General features: G+C 42.7%; 1 protein-coding gene across 8 annotated transcripts in view; it reads right to left on the bottom strand.

The window, feature by feature from the left end:
• The window catches only part of ANK3 (ankyrin 3), a 568,906-nt gene that overhangs the window by 193,918 nt on the left and 358,650 nt on the right, over positions 1-16,338 (bottom strand). For all 8 annotated transcript variants that reach the window (XM_027840586.1, XM_027840580.1, XM_027840579.1 and 5 more), the window contains exon 8: positions 5,792-5,890. In XM_027840586.1, the coding sequence (XP_027696387.1) occupies positions 5,792-5,890 (99 nt within the window). The remainder of the gene's footprint in view (positions 1-5,791; positions 5,891-16,338) is intronic.

Below are 16,338 nucleotides of genomic sequence, written 5' to 3'. Positions count from 1 at the left end.
CTTCTCAACAGCATACTCTATTGTACCAGCAACCTAGATAGGTCATGGAATTCAACACTGTAGTAGTCATCAAGACTTTTAAGAACTACTATGTTGAATTCCATGATCTATATTGGTTGCCGGTCTTGATGTTAGAGCTTTTAAATGATAATTCACCTTTAAGAAGAGGAATTTAGTGTTTTCTGAAGACTGACTTGTTTTACATAATGTAGACCTCATGACAGAAGTAAGTACTGAGGATGGCTAAAACTCCATGGAATTCCACCATAGCTTTTAAACTTTGTGTCATGGGAGTGGATGACAAACCGCACCTGGGGAAAAATTGTGCTTCCTTCTTTACAGGCTTTCCCTCCTCTCTCCTCTCTCCCCCTCTTCCTTCCTTTCTCCTCCCTCCCCCTCTTCCCTCCCCCTCCTCCTGACATTTTCATTCTCTCCCTCCCCTTCACCCACACACCCAATCGCTAGTTAGTCATTTGAGCCAGAGAGAAAAGGGAATCTTTGACAAAGAGGGAGAAAAAAAAAATTCTACAAATTCTTGGCATATTCCACACTTTCTTCCGCAGAAAGCCTGCCAGGAATTTATACTCGCTATCATTTAGCTTGCTTCCCTTACTGAAACCTTGAATATAAGGCATGCTTTAATATTCAGTTCTTTTTGGCCATGACCACCTCAGATATGCTAGTTTATAAAAAACCAAACAAACAAAAAATCAGATGGGCTTCTGGCTCCGTATCACTCAAATTACATTATTAAATAGTTGTATAAAAAATACTGGCCGATAATACTCAACATTTTCTGAATGGAGGTGGGAGACAAGGCCCATAAGTGAGATTAATTTCTGAACCTGGGAGCTGGGTGGACTTTAGCAAGTCACTGTACCTCAGTAGGTCCTTGAGTCTCAGTGTCCCCATTTGTACATGAGGGAAATCATCCTTGTACTATCTAGCTCACAAGGCCATTGGGAGAAAAGCATATTGAAAACCTCTAAAATCTATAAAAGTGTGAATTATGATCATCATGAAGTAATAGAAGGACTGAGTCTCCAGCAAATATAGATCCTTGGGCAGCTGTAACTGGCTATGGACATATGGTTTAATGTTTCTGTTGCCATGGTTGAACAGAAACCCTTAAAGAGATGGAGACTGAGTTTCATGAAAGGGAGGTTGGGATGGCCAAGAGCCAGTATGACTTCTGCAAGAAAAAGTCAGCCCAGTCTAACTTTATTCCCACCTCCTACATTTTTTTGGGGGACGGGGGGACAGGGATGTGTGCTTTCTCTCTCTTTCTCAGGGCTCCACTCCATATATAGTTTATCTAAATATTAGCAAAGACCTTATTTTTTAAGTTTTAAAATATTTTATTTTCCCAATTACATGTAAAAATAATTTTAACATTCATTTTTTTATAATTTTGAGTTCTAAATTCTCTCCCTCCCTTCCCTGTCATTGAGAAGGCAAGCAATTTGATATAGGTTATACATATATAGTCATTAGCAAAGACTTCAACAAAGCATCTTATATTATACTTCTGGACAAAGTCGAGAGATGTGAGCTAGACAATAGTACAGTTAGATGATTTTGAAACTGGATGAATGACTAGATTCCAAGAGAGAGCCATTAAAGGGTCAAGGTCAGTCTGGAAGCAGGTCTCTAGTAAGTGCTTCAGGGATCTATCCTTAACACTGTGCTTTTTTTCTTAACATTTTTATTAGTGCTTTAGACTAAGGTGTAAATGGTTCTCCTTATCAAATTTTCAGGTGACACAAATTTAAGAAGAATAGCTGACAGGATAACAGAGTCAAGGTAAAAAGTGATCTTCACAGGCTAAGACATCAGGTGAAATCTAACAAGATGAAATTCACTAGGAACAAATGTAAAGTCTTACACTAGGGTTCAAATAATCAGTTTCATGGATACAAGATGGAGACTGTATGGCTAGACAGCAATTTATGTGAAAAAGATTTGGGGACTTTAATAGGCTGTGAGCTCAAGATGAATTGGCAGTGTGTAATGGCAGCCACAGAGGGATGGAGCTTCCAGAAATAAGGAGATGATAGTCTGGCTGTGTTCTACCAGGTCAGACCAAATGGGCGCCAAAGCTTAGTAGGGACATTTGTCAGCCAAAGAGCATCCAGCAGAGGGTGTCCAGAATGGGGGTGGGCCTTGAGTGTCCAAGTCATATGAGGATAGGTTTGAAAACCTGGGAATGCTTAGCTTGGAGGGGAAAAGACTGGGGGCAGGAGGCATGATGGTCACCTTCAAGTAGGTTGTCACACAGGAGAAGGATTAGATTTAGTGGAAGGAAAAGGTGGGATTTGCCAAAAGGTAAGCTTCAGTTTGATAGAATAAAAACTTCCTCCCAATGGGAGCCATCCCAGAACGGAACAGGCTGCCTTGGGACTTGTGGACTTCCCCTCACTGGAGGTCCACATGCTGAGGATGCTGCATAAAGGAGCCTTTGTTCTGGGATGGGTTGGACTAGACGCCTCGGAGGTCTTTGTCTAAGGAACACTCATCTTGCCTAGAAGCGGCAGCTCTGTCCCACCAATATCTCAATATACTTCCTGTTTCTTTTTTTTTAGGGCAAAAGCAAATGATCCCCCATCCTGTTCCTAATAACAGGAGACACATCTGGATGGGGGAGCTGGATGGTGGTCAGCAAAGCTTCAGGGCAAGATCAGGGCCAGCGCTCTCCCTGGCAGATTTCCTCCCGTTTACCCTATACGTACAGAGTTATTTGCATGTTGTCCCCCACCCATTAGGATGGGGGCTTCTGGAGGTTGGGGATGGTTTTCGACTTTCTTCTTATTCCTGACCCATAGCACAGTGGCTGGCTGGCATTTAGTCTCCAAAGGCTCTGTGGGTCTTCACAGACCTCTGTTTCTCTCTTCTCTCCTATGATGACACCTGACAAGGTTCACACCATCCCACTGCCATGCTGGTTTGGCTTCTGAGATGTTTCCCCTCACTTTTGACTCCACATTCTTCCTCCCTTGCTACCAAGGTCATCCATTCCCTTCATAAAAATTTCTAATCACTGATAAACCTGGAAGCCTTTCCATTCTTAGATGGGTCCATTTCCCTCAGTGGCTATCCTCACTTTGACCCTCTGAGACAACTCACTCCTTGGCTCTGACTTGCTCCCCTCAGACATTAGATACTTCACTGGATGCTCCCACCAAGGTCTTCTTCCAGGCTTATTTCTTTCCATTCAATTATACATACATTCATATACATACACACATATATATCATAGTTATATATACACATATCATATAAAAAACTGTACACATACTCCACACCATATTGAGTAGCCTGTGATATACATATATATCACAGTGATACATACACACATAAAATTGTGATGTGTGCATATATATACAGATATATAGTGTGTGTAAATATGTACATATACATACATACATACATACATACATATATACATATATCTGATATATAGCTGGCTCTCTATCCACCATACTATTTTGCTTCTTACAGTATTAAGTACTCTGTGATATACATATGCATCATCATTATACTATGAGAAGCAGTCTGGCATGGTGGACAGAGAGCCTGTTTTCAAGCCAAGGATCCCCCTGCATCCCTGCCACCTACAGGCTCTGCGACTTTGGGTAATTTGCTTAACCACTCAGGGCTCTAGCCCAGTGGGGCCAGACTCAAATAGAGGCAGGGGATACATAAGGATCTCTTCTGGCCCCACAGCTGACTTAGAAAACCACAAATTGACATTATCTCTCTCCTATTATCTCTCTTCTTGTTTATCTTGTTAAACATTTCCCAGTCACATTTTAATCCAGTTCCTATGGCAGGTCACAAGGCTCTGGTGTCTGACACCTCTGCTCTGGCATCTCTCTAAGGCTTGAACCCAGGTCTTTTTGGCTCTGAGGCCAGAGCTCTATCGGTAGAGTACACTGCCTTTTCAAGCATGGAAGATACAAGGTAATGGGCCCTGCCCTGAAGGGGATCTGAGCTCCACACAGAGAAGTAATTATAAAGTAACTGGAGTGAACAAGAGACAAGAAAAATGTCCCCTTTCCCTTCTTTGCACAGAGACTCCAGGAAGGGCTTACAGCATACACTGTCACATTTGGCTGAAATGTTCATTTGTTTTGCTACACTGCTTCTCCCCTTTTCCTTCTTTCGTTGGAAGAAGAGATATAGTTGGAAAAAAAGGTCACATAAAAATGAAAAATAAAAAAAAATTAAGGAAATAATTAAGGAATTGAAGGAAGGAGCAGCAGCAATAACTCATGCCTGGGTTAGGGAAGGACAGCACTGTCATGGTTGATCAAAAACAAGAACATTGGTTTCATCTGCGTAGGGAGCTCTCAGTGGAGAAAATTCTTCTCCCAATGCACATCGGTCCCTGGTTTCCCACAAACGCATTTGTGAATCCGTCTCCATAAATTCATTCACTGCATTTTGGTCAATGACTTGTTGATGAAGTCACCCCAGCGGGTATTAAAGAGAAATCACTTTTCAACACCCTTTGAGCACTTATGGTCTTAGAAAGTGGCCTGGGAAAGACAAGCTTGCTCGCTGCCGCCATGTTTGACGGCTGCATTTCAAAAGAAGCAGAACTGGCTGGTCCCTGGTCCCATCTGTGCACACTGCGCCTGCATTTACGCCTTGTTCCTGCAAAGCTTCCTCTTACCCACAAAATGGGGTTTTTGCTCCAAGTGGTCCTACGGGGGTATGAGGGGAGCTCAGCATCTCGTTGTTATCTTTTATTACTACAGATGCCTTCAAGTAGCTGGTAATGAAAGCTGAATGCCCTTCTTTTAAATACCATTTCCGTGATACCATCCCTCTCCATTGGTGATCACTTTTCATCTAAGCATCACAAAGGGATTGCAGGAAAGCCTCTGGCCCCTCAACATCATCAATGTGCAGCTGGGAACCAACTGTCTGCCTGATTTTTAAGGCCAGCTGAGTTCAGAGAGGCACATCACCAGACTGGTCTCAGGGGGAATGTATTTTTTCAACTACAGAACCTCTTTAAGACCTTCCACTGAGGCTGTGATCTATGGCATATGGCGAGGACCAATTGATGGAACCACAGATCCTTGAAATGTGGATGTAGGAGGCCACAACTGAGGCCTCTTACAACTCTGAGGTCCTACGGTCCCAACACCGAACTTCTCTAGGAAAAGTCAATGGAAAAAGGCCCTCTGGGAAGAATACTGGACGTGGAGTCTGAGGGATTGGGTTCAAATCCATGCTCTGCCATGTACTCCCATCTGACCTGGGTCTCATTTTCCTTATTTATAAAATGGGGTTGATCTAGATGAGGTCTGGGGTCTCCTCTGGTTCTCGAACTATGATTCTAAATATAAGAGAGTTATCCTGGTCTATGGAGAATGCAACACAGGACCCATTTTGAAATATTATTAATGCCTCTGATTCACAGAGGACTTAAAATCTCACCAAATATCCTCTCTCCTCCAACAAGGCTGTGAAATAGGGAACAAAGGTCTGATTTCTCCCATTTTACCATAAGGAAGTGGTGGCTTGAGGAAATCAGGTAACTGGCCCTAAGTGCTGGGGCCCAGGCTTGAATTCAAACCTGGAATCTCAAGCCCAGGGACTTCTTTAAAAAATGTGAATTTAATTTTTCATCGTGAACGTATCAAGTATCAACAAAGACGGACATTTCCAGTAAACCCTGCTATTTTGCTCTTCCCATGTTGGCTCCCAGAAGACAACTGGACCTTCATTCTCAAAGGTATACACCAACCCATGCACACACCTTACAAAATGGCAGCCTTACCCTTGTTTTGGCATCAATCTTTGCTCCTCGATCAAGCAGCAATTTCACCATGTTGGCATTTCCTCGTTTTGATGCAACATGTAAGGGTGTAATGTCATTCTGTTGGAAATAGAAAAAAACAGAGGGTTTTTTTTTCCCCATAGTTCAACAAGAGGATGTTCTTATGATTAGCTTCTACCTCAGACATTGTTTTTTCCAGAAAGAGAAAGCAAGTGGATATTATGATGATATTTCCTTGGGAAAGGTGTCTATCTGTTTAGCCTCTACCAAAGTACTAGGGATGGATGGATAGATAGATAAATGAATGAATGAGTGGGGAGAAAAGCATTTTTTTTATTAATTTTTTTGCCTTATCAATAATTACTTACATAAGCTTTTGAATTTTAAATTTTTCTCCCTTTTCCTCCCCACCTCCCTCCCCAAAATGGCACACAATCTCACAGCCTATATATATACATGCCTATTAAACATATTTTCACATTATTGATGTTGTAAGTAAGAATTAGAACCAATAGGAGGAACCACCAGAAAGAGGAAACAAAATACAACAGAGGAAAAATAATAGCAAATAATATGCTCTATCTGCATTCAAACTCCATAGTTCTTTCTTTGGATGTGGATAGCATTTTCCATGATGAGGCCTTTGGAGATGTCTTAGATCCTTGTATTGCTGAGAAGGGTTAAGTCTATCAATATTAGTCATAGCACAATGTGGCTGTTACTGTGTACAACGTTCTCCTGGTTCTGCTCACGTCACTCAACATCAGACCATATGAGTCTGGGAAAAACCATTATTAAGTGGTGACTTTGTTGTTGTTATTATTCAGTTGTTTCAATTGTGTTTGACTCTTCATGACCCCATTTGGGGTTTCTTGATAAAGATACTGGAATGGTTCGTCATTTCTGTCTCCAACTCATTTTACAGATGAGGAAACTGAGGCAAACAAGGTGAAGTGACTTGTCCAGGGTCATACAGCTAGTAAGTATCTGAGACCTCATTGAACTTAGGTCTTCCAGACTCCTGGGCTCTATTCACTGCACTACCAAGCTACAAAGCGTTCTGATGAGATGTTGAGATGGTTTGGTGATTTCATGGCAAAGGATTGGTTTCCTGGTCTGCCTCATGCATCTGAAAATCACCATTTTTCCCTGTAAATTTGTTCACTGCATTTTGGCTAATGACTCATTGATTAAGTCACCCCAGTCTGTATTAAAGAGAAGTCACTCTCTCAATATCCTTTAACAACAGCACACCCCCCATTCCACAGCAGGTGCAAGTTGTCAGGGAGATAAACGCAAATTGATTAAATGAGCGAGCGAGTGAGTGATGCATCAAGAATGTCCAGGCCTTCTGGTGACTATCACTGTCAAACACCTTCAAGGGTGTTCGTCAGGGATGTGATGGCTTGACTACCACCCAGACTAGCAGAATCTATGCCAAGGAATAGTGATTTTATGAGCATACTCAGAAATACAGTTAAGTTCACCTTGGTTCCAGGTTAGGATACCATAACAATTAAATTTCCCCTACTCAGATAGGATACTTGGTCTTATCAGAGGGTCGTAAGATCACAGATTTATGGCTGGAAGGCAGCATCGAGTTCTACTTTCTCCTTTTACAAATGAAGAAACTGAGGGCCACGGAGATTTAGCATCTTGCCCAAGGTCAAACAAGTGGTAAACTACAAAATCAGAATTTGAACTCAAGTCCTCTGGATGTAAATTCAACCGTTTTGCAGTGGAGGCAGTACCAACATTGATAAAATCTGGAGGTATAGTCAATTATTACATCCCAATCACTAGATGTACCACAAAAGAGCAGGTAAAATTGTTGGATTTTTGAGTTTGGCATTTTGGGGGCTTCTAGTGCCAAATGAGACAGCTGGCAGAATGAAACTGAATCCCTCATCACTGAAGAGCTAACTGTTCCAGAGTGAATCCATCCCCGCAGGGTGAATGCATCTGCCATGCTCCAGCACCCCAACAGCACCGTGATCTTGCTGGGCCATGGATGGAGCCAGAGACCCATTCTGAAAATCTCCCTATGCAGCTCTGAAGTGGGCAGTGGACCAGGTACTGGAATGGGGTGGGAATCAGCATCCATGGAGGAAAACTGAGTGGAACGCGCGTGGGAGGGTGTCCTTGTGGAGTGACTAAATCTGTGCGCTCAAGCCCAGGCCTACAGGATATTTTGATATGAAGCTGTTCCTTTTCCGAGTTAAGCACGACTTAGTTATCTTTATCCCAGAGGCTGATTTCAGGGAGAAGAAACGCCAAAGCTTCAATCTGGTACTTTTCCACATATGTGAATGCTCATCTGTCATGTGTGTGTATGTATATATGTGCATGCATGGATGTGTGTATGTGAATGTGTGTATGGGTGTGGGTGGGTGGTGACAAAGTGGGGATCAGCTTTCAAGCTTACACAAGGGTCCACAACGTATAATAAGACACTACGATGTTGTCATTTTTTAAGCTTTTCGAAAGGGCTTTCATGTTGTTCCACTTTAGCTTCGTCATAACCCTGGTGTAGCATAATGAGGGCAATGTTGGCCATGGAGCCCAGTTTTGGGTCCTGTCTCTGTGACCTTGGATGAGATGCCTTTAGTGTCCTGGGCCTCAGTTTCCTCATCTATAAAATGAATGGGGAGGCAGGGGGTACGCTCTGTGACCTCTGGGGTCCCCACCAGCTCTGACACGCCATTCTAGGATCCCGTGGTTGTCTGTGTACATGTTATTTTCCTCTAATAGAAGGTTCTATTTCTACTCAAGGAAAAGCTCCTTAAGGGCAGGGACTGGGTTTTTTTTTTTTTTAATTTTTTGGTATTTCCAGTGCTTCACACAGTCTGGCATCTAATACTGCTGTTTTTGTTGTTCAGTCATTTCAGTTGTGTCCTACTCTTCGTGACCCCATTTGGGGTTTTCTTGGTAAAGATAGTGTAGTGTCTTGCCATTTCCTTCTCCAGCTCACTTTACAGATGAGAAAACTGAGGCAAACAGGGTTAAGTGGCTTGTCCAGGGTCACACAGCTAGTGTCTGAGGCTGGATTTGAACTCAGGTCTTCCTGACGCCAAGCCCAGCACAGTGCCCCTAGCTGGCCCAGGCAAGTGCTCAGTAAATGCTTATTGAACTAAAATGATTCTTTTGGGGGTATGGATTAGGCTTGATGATCTATAAGATTTCTCTCAACTTCATATCTTTGATCTTATTATCCAATGATCCTCCCGGGTCTAGAATCCCATTCTTTGATCTTACGAAGTGCTGTGTTAGGTGTTTTGTATAAAGCCAATGAACGCCAGAGCTGAAACTTCAACCCAAATCTTTGGATTTCGGACCTAGTGTGGGGGCTGGTTGGCCCAGTGGAAAGAGAGTTGGGGCTTAGAGTCAGGATGACTTGGGTTCATATACTGTATCAGATACTTACTAGCTTTGCACCCTTGGGCAATTCACTTAACCTGTCTGAGTCTCAGTTTCTTTTTCTGTAAAAAAAGGGGGGGGTTGAACTCCATGGTCTCTAAGGAAACTGAGGCCCAAAGCTTTAAAGTGACTTGTTCCACATCATACAGATGTTGATAAGAAAGTTGGTATTTGAACCCAGATCCTCTGCCTCTACAGTCTGACTTCCTCCATGGTACCATGCTGCCTCACCATCAGGTAGATACAAAACACATAGCTAGCATGAGTGGTGAGGGGTGGGGTAAGAATCCGTAACTGAGGAGATCCCCAAAGGCCTCCCATAGGAAAGGTCCTAGGGATTCTCCAAGGGCATGGGTGGTCTTTGACCTCAGTGAGATCAGAGAGCCTTTCCAGCAATTCTCCAGATAATGACTCAGTTAAATAATCTACAAATTACATTCCTCATGCTGGTGCTACCTGATAATTCATTAACTTGCTTCACTGCTTGGTGCCATCATTCTATCCATATTTTTTTCTAATGCTTTTTTTTTTTTAGTTTTTTCTTCATTCTCTTTTTTTTTCTTTGAATCCTCAGGCTCAGCACAGGATAAGAGCTTAATAAATAAAGACTCATTGATTGATACGTGCCAGGAGAATGTAAGCTCCTTGAGGGCAGGGACTATTTTTGCTGGGTTTTTTTTTTTTTTTTTTTTTTTTAGGTATCTCTGACATTCAGCCCATGGCTGCCGTGCAGTCAATGCTTAGTAAATACTCGTTGATTGCTTTATTAGTAGGTATTTGTGGAGGTGCTTTTTTCCCTTCTATATTCTAACAATTAATTATTCTCATGTGTCACTTCTACCCCTTAGCACAGCTGCTGGCACACAATCTCTGGTTAAAAAATAATTGTTGATGAAGTGAATGAGTTTATAACCCACAAAGAGGAAAACAATGGCATTTTTCATTCTTCTTATCACAAGTTACACACATTCCTATTCTACTTACATATTAAATGATGTTAAATGGAGTTGACTTTTTTCTCCTGGAAAATGTCTGGGGGAGGTTACTTAGTGAATCAAAGTGCTTGGAATCATCCAGATGGATCTTTTAATCTGGCCCATTGTTAGAATTGCAATTAACATGAACCTCCTAAATGGTTAATTCCAATGTTAAAAGTTGAGGGGGAGCCTGGTCTGCCTCTCCCCCCCCCCCCACCAAATTTTCCAGTCACAACCTCCAAGTTTCATTCAAATGGTCAGATATTAGGTCAAAGAAGGAGATTTTTAATCATCAAAAAAGGCTGAGCTATGAAGCTAAAGTCTCTCTGAGCTCTGCTCTCTAGCACCTGGACCAAGTAAGGACAGATTGAAATAGAAAATGGATTCACAGATTGAGTGATGGCCAAAGTGTCTATAGGAATAGATGTGCCAGTAAAGATTATTCCAATTTTAGCTAACCACCATAAGAGATACATCGTTTAAAGAATGACTTTAGCAGACACAGAAATGGTGATTTTCATATTGTGTAAAACTAGAATGTCTTAAGTTTTCAATACCCAAGGAAAAAATATCATGAAGCAAAGGAAAAAAAAAAAGATTCTGGGAGAAAGATTAGAGACGAAAATGTTGTGCACAGAAAATCGTTCACTCATTGGCTCGTGGTTATCAAACTTTTTAGTCTCAGGACCTTTTTTAGATTCTTAAAATTTATTGAGGACCCACCCAGGGAGCTTTTGTTTATGTGGGTTATGTGTTTTGATATTTACCATATTAAAATTGAAGTGCCTTAGTACGACTGTAAAAATAGTTTCTACCTTACGACCCCCTAAATGTGTCTCAGGGGTCTCTGACCACATTTGAGAACCAATGGACCAAATCATCCCTAGGCTAGTGCCAGCTCTGACCTTCTCTACAACTCCCTAACTCTAAGGTCAACGTCTTCTTGGTGTTTCTATTGACTTCATGATCCTATCCTAAATTCCTGATTGTTGGGCTCTTGGCATATGAAAGATGAAGTTCACAGGAATATCCTGAGCTCGATACAGATGCTTAGTCACCATCCTGGGGGGCCCAGGTGGATCCTTTTAAAGGAATCCAGCCAATTAGTCCACTGAGAAGGTCCCCAAAGAGACCAAAGCACCAAGTCCCAAGTCTTTCATTGGATCTCTTAGACCTCGATTTTCTCACAAATGCGCATTAGGAGAATGTACTAGATGGCCCTTTCAGGGTCTTCCCAGCTCTAGACCCAGGATCCTCCAGCCCAGGTTTGTTTTTCTCACCAGATCTGCAGAGTTACTCTGGGAAGATGACTTTGCTGGCCCTTGACTATAATTATACATATATATATATATATAAATATATATATAAAAGCAAACATATATATAATTATATATTATTATTATATAATTATATATGTAGAAGTAAACATATATATGTGTTTGCTTAATTATAAAATGAGGTCTTTGAGGTCCCTTCCAGCTATAAAATCTGTAACATGTTATGACATACATGCATGATGTGCACGGACACACAAGTATACATGTACACGTTCAGCTAAGGTTTCATCTAACCTCAACGTACTCAAATGATTCAGATTTTCACAAAAGTGACGGTTAACACCGCACCTAACCAAGTTCTCATTTTCCTTCTTCCCCTTCTCCTATTAAGCGTCTACTATGTGTAACACATTATGCTAAGTACTAGGGATGCAAAGACAGAAAGTGAAACCGTCCTTGCCCTCAAAGAGCTTATATTCTATAGGGGATGGTAGAAGGGTGGCGTCAAAGCTCCAGGTACCTCAGGGTCATCTAGTCCATCCCCCCTCCTTTATAGACAGAAACAACTAGGTAAATCAAGGAAGGCTTCCTGAAAGTGAACGGGGTCGGCACTTGAACTAAGCCTCGAAGGATAAGGATGAGGATGTGGAGAAGCAGAGATAAGCAGGGATACGATCCAAGCTTGGGAGACATTTTATAGATGTGCGCACACAGGTAGGAGATGGAGAGGTGGCTTCTGGGAACAGCTAGGAGCCCAATCTGGCAGCTGGGTGGTGCAAGGGATGGAGTCAGGAAAACCTCACTAGCTACATGACTCTGGCTGGGTTTCACCATGTTCTCAGCCTCAGTTTCTTCATCTGTAAAATGGGTGGTTTTGAGGATTAAATGAGATGACCTATATGGAGCACTTTGCAAACCTTAAAGTGCTATAGAAATGTTAGCCATTGTTACTATTGTTGTTATCATTGCCTGTAATGTAAAGTGTGAGAAAGGGAGGCATGAAATAAGCCTGGAGCTCCTACTATATGCCAGTAACTATACTAAACACTCCACAAAAATTATCTCATTTGATTCTTTTTTTATTCTTTTATAAAAAATTTTACACAATTTATTTATTAATTTTTAGTTTTCAACATTAACTTCCATAAGATTTTGAGTTTTCATTTTTCCCCCTCCTCCATCTCATTTGATTCTCACAATAATCCTGTGAGGTTGGTGCAATTATTACATCCACTTTACATATGAGGAAACTGAGGCAGACAGGTTAAGTGACTCGGCCAGAGTCAGATAGCTAGTAAGTGTTTGAGTCTGAATTTGAACTCAGTTCTTCCTGACTCTAGGTCCAGAACTCTGTGCACTGTAGCACCCCCTAGCTGCTAGGTTGGAATCACACTGTGGGAGGTTTTCAAAGCCTGTGATTTCATAGGATCATAGATGTAAGAGCTAGAAAGAACCTGAGACACCATTGAGTCCCAACCCAGCCCATTTTGCAGATGAGAAAACCGAGGCCGGGAGAAGTCAAATGCCTAGAATAATTCGTCCGAGGCAGGATCTGAACCCAGGCCCCCTTGTCTCCAAGTCCAGTGACCCAGACGCTAGGCCACGCCAGCTCTCTTTGAGGATGTCGGGGGCACGGGACACACATGTACGCACTTGTTCCCAGCAGACCCCCTGACACAGCCCCCTCCTGCGGCTGACGCCCGGGTGTGGAGCCCCCAGAGAGGCTGGGCAAGACACCCAGGAGGCCCAGCACTAGGACGCCTCCCTGACCGTTTTCTTGTGATGAGGGGCTTGTTCTTCATCTGCCTCCCAGCCCCAAGACATTTCTCTGCTGCCCTGGCCCACCCACGGTGGGATGGAAGGGACATGGAACGGGATTTTTTTTTTAATGCAAGACACTTTTAAGGTTGATCTGTTTTATTAACATCTTTTCCATCACTTTTTTTTCAAATTTCAATCATATTTTATTTTTAGTTCCAAATTCTCTCCTTCCCCCAGTCACGGAGAACGAGAATACAGACCCTTTACAAACACGGATAGCCATGTAAAAGAAATGTGTGGATTAGCCGTGTGTGGAACTGGAAAGTGAGACCCCGGCTTCGCCGCTAACCAGCTGTGTGCTCACAGGCAAACCCTTTCTTCTCTCTGGGCCTGAAAAATGGGGGAGCTGTATTACTCATCTCTCACCTGCCAAGCATCAACAAACCTCGGCTCCTCACAGTTGCTGACGCCGTATACGCGGCTTCTAAGAGCCCCGTGGCCGTGCCTGGCATGGGGCTGGGCACGGGGCTGGGCACAGGGCAGATGGTCAGCACATACTTGCTGATTGACTTAATCTCCCCCAAACACACAGGAATGGCAGGGCCTCCCTGGGATGTGAGCAGCAGACGCACTTAGCAGCCTTGCCCTAAATGATCCCAAGGCTGGGCTTTGGCCAACGTCTAAAGACAGACTTAAAGAGCGGGGGCTCAGTCCGAGGACTTAGGTTTGACCACTATCTTGGAAAGCAGGAAGAGTGAATCTGCTGCTCTTTGGGAAGGAGGGAGAAAGGAGCTGCTTCCTATCTTAAAACCTGACAGATGACTCCACACTTGGTTCTTCCAGGTAGCATGGAAAAGTGGTTGAAGAGGTAGCCTTGGATCTGGGTAGACCTCTGACCTATCCTGGCTGTGTGACCCTGGGCAAGTCACCTGCCCTCTCAACTCTCTTGCCAAATATAGGACAATGAGTTGCAGAGAAGGTGCCAAGCTGCATTGGGAGAGGGCATTTCCCTATACCAGTGAAATTACAGGCGTGTACCCCTAGCTATCCCCAGAAAAGGCAGGATGGATGAGGCTCAACCATGCATCCTTTATCTCTGGATTCCCCCATGTGTGCCGGGAGCTTCTGCTAGCTGGAGGACCGAGGCTGGGGATTCTGGGGTTGGCAACTGGACAGGTTTTCTTTTTTTAACAGTCAGGTAATTGGGCAATACAGGGCTCAGTGCCAATAATGCTGGTGCACCAGGCATCCAGATCAAAAGGTGCCGATAACCTTACCTGACCTCCCTTGGACAGAGACCCTGAATCTGGGTCTGTTAAAATTAAAGCCTTTCTGTTCTAAAATTGGGCAGCTAGGTGGCGCGATGGATAGACTGCTAGGCCTGAAGTCAGGAAAACTCATCTTCCTGAGTTCAAATCCGGCCTCAGACTCTGTTTGCCTCAGTTTCCTCATCTGTAAAATGAGCTGGAGAAGGAAATGCAAACCACTCCAGTGTATTTGCCAAGAAAACCCCAAATGGGATCACAGAGAGTCAGACACAACTGAAAAACGACTGAACGACAACATGATAATTGTACACTAAATAAAATAATTCCAAACACACAATAATTCTATAGGGTAAGATAGATATCCACACCCAACTGAGCGTGTATGGTATTCCCCCCTTAAGACAAACCTGATGAGTATAAGATTCACTCATTCCCTCTCACCTTCCCTGTTTCCCCTCCACTCAAACACACAATAATTCTAAACAAATAATTCCAAAATTGCTTGTTCTCACTAAGGTTCCAAATGTGGTAGGATCAAAAACTGAGCTTGAATCCTGCTTAGACACTCTCTAGTCATGGGATCCTGGGCAAGTCACTTAACCTTTGTCTGCCTCGGTTTCCTCATCTGAAAAATGGGCATAAAATAGCACCCGCTTCACTGAGATGCTTGAAGGACCAAATGAGCTGATACAGGGAAAATGCTTTGGGAACCTCAAAGCTGTATCAGCGTTAGCCGTTGCCGTTATTATCACTATTACTAGTTTTAGGACTGCCTCAAATAATGCCTGGTGTCAAACAATGCAATATTATAGTGCTGGTAAATGTTTAACAACTGTCTGGGCAGGGGAAGTATGAACACATACTTTTAAGTTTAATTTATACTAGTAATACTTTCTTAAGTCTTGACAATGAAGAAAATGATAAATCAAGTCCTGATTTGTTTCTTTGGCTGAGTTCTGAGGTGTAAATGCTCACACTGAAAATCTAACCATCATTCCCCTAGTGGGTTAAAGCTGGCTACCTCTAACTGGCATTTTTAAAAAGCATTTATGTAAGACTTTAAGATTCCTAAGTATCACATGTTATCTCATGTGATTTTCACAACAACCTAAGAGGTGGGTGCTATTATTAATACCATTTTACAGATGAGGAAACTAAGTCTGAGAGACAGCCCTGACTGGTTTCACACAGCTAGCAAGTATCTGCGGCAGGATTTAACTCAGGTCTTCTTGAGCCCACTTCCAGTACGTATACACGGCAGCATGTGACTGTATAGAAGATAACATAATTATCAGTCATCACATCATCCCAGCCATGCGCAGGTGAAGGAAGCCCTCATGGTCCTAAAGATTAAGTTCTACCCTTGTTCATTTCACTCCCAACACGGAGTCTAGCTCAACACCTGGCTAAAGGCTCCCTCCTTAGGAAGTATTTAAATGACTGTTATTCCTGCCTCCAACCTGGCCTTTACCATAGATGGCAAAATCTGAACTCTTCAGGAAGAATGGAGGAGAGGGTCCTGGTTTTTCTAAGACACATTTTATTATATGTCCATCTATCCATCCATCTATCTATCCAACCATCCATCTATTCATCCATATATCCATCCCCCATCTATCCATCCATCCATCTATGTATCTATCTATCCATTCAACCATCCATCTCTTCATCCATTCATTCATCTCTCCATCCATCCATCCATTTGTCTATCTATCCATCTATCTATCCATCTATCTCTCTCTCTATCTATCCAACCATCCATCTATTCATCCATATATCCATCCCCCCATCTATCCATCCATCCATCTATCTATCTATCTATCTATCTATCTATCTATCTATCTATC

Source organism: Vombatus ursinus, unplaced genomic scaffold (genome assembly GCF_900497805.2).
Source record: "Vombatus ursinus unplaced genomic scaffold, bare-nosed wombat genome assembly UNPS02014847.1, whole genome shotgun sequence".
In the NCBI taxonomy this organism is placed as follows: domain Eukaryota; kingdom Metazoa; phylum Chordata; class Mammalia; order Diprotodontia; family Vombatidae; genus Vombatus; species Vombatus ursinus.
This window is presented reverse-complemented; position numbering and strand designations above follow the sequence as displayed.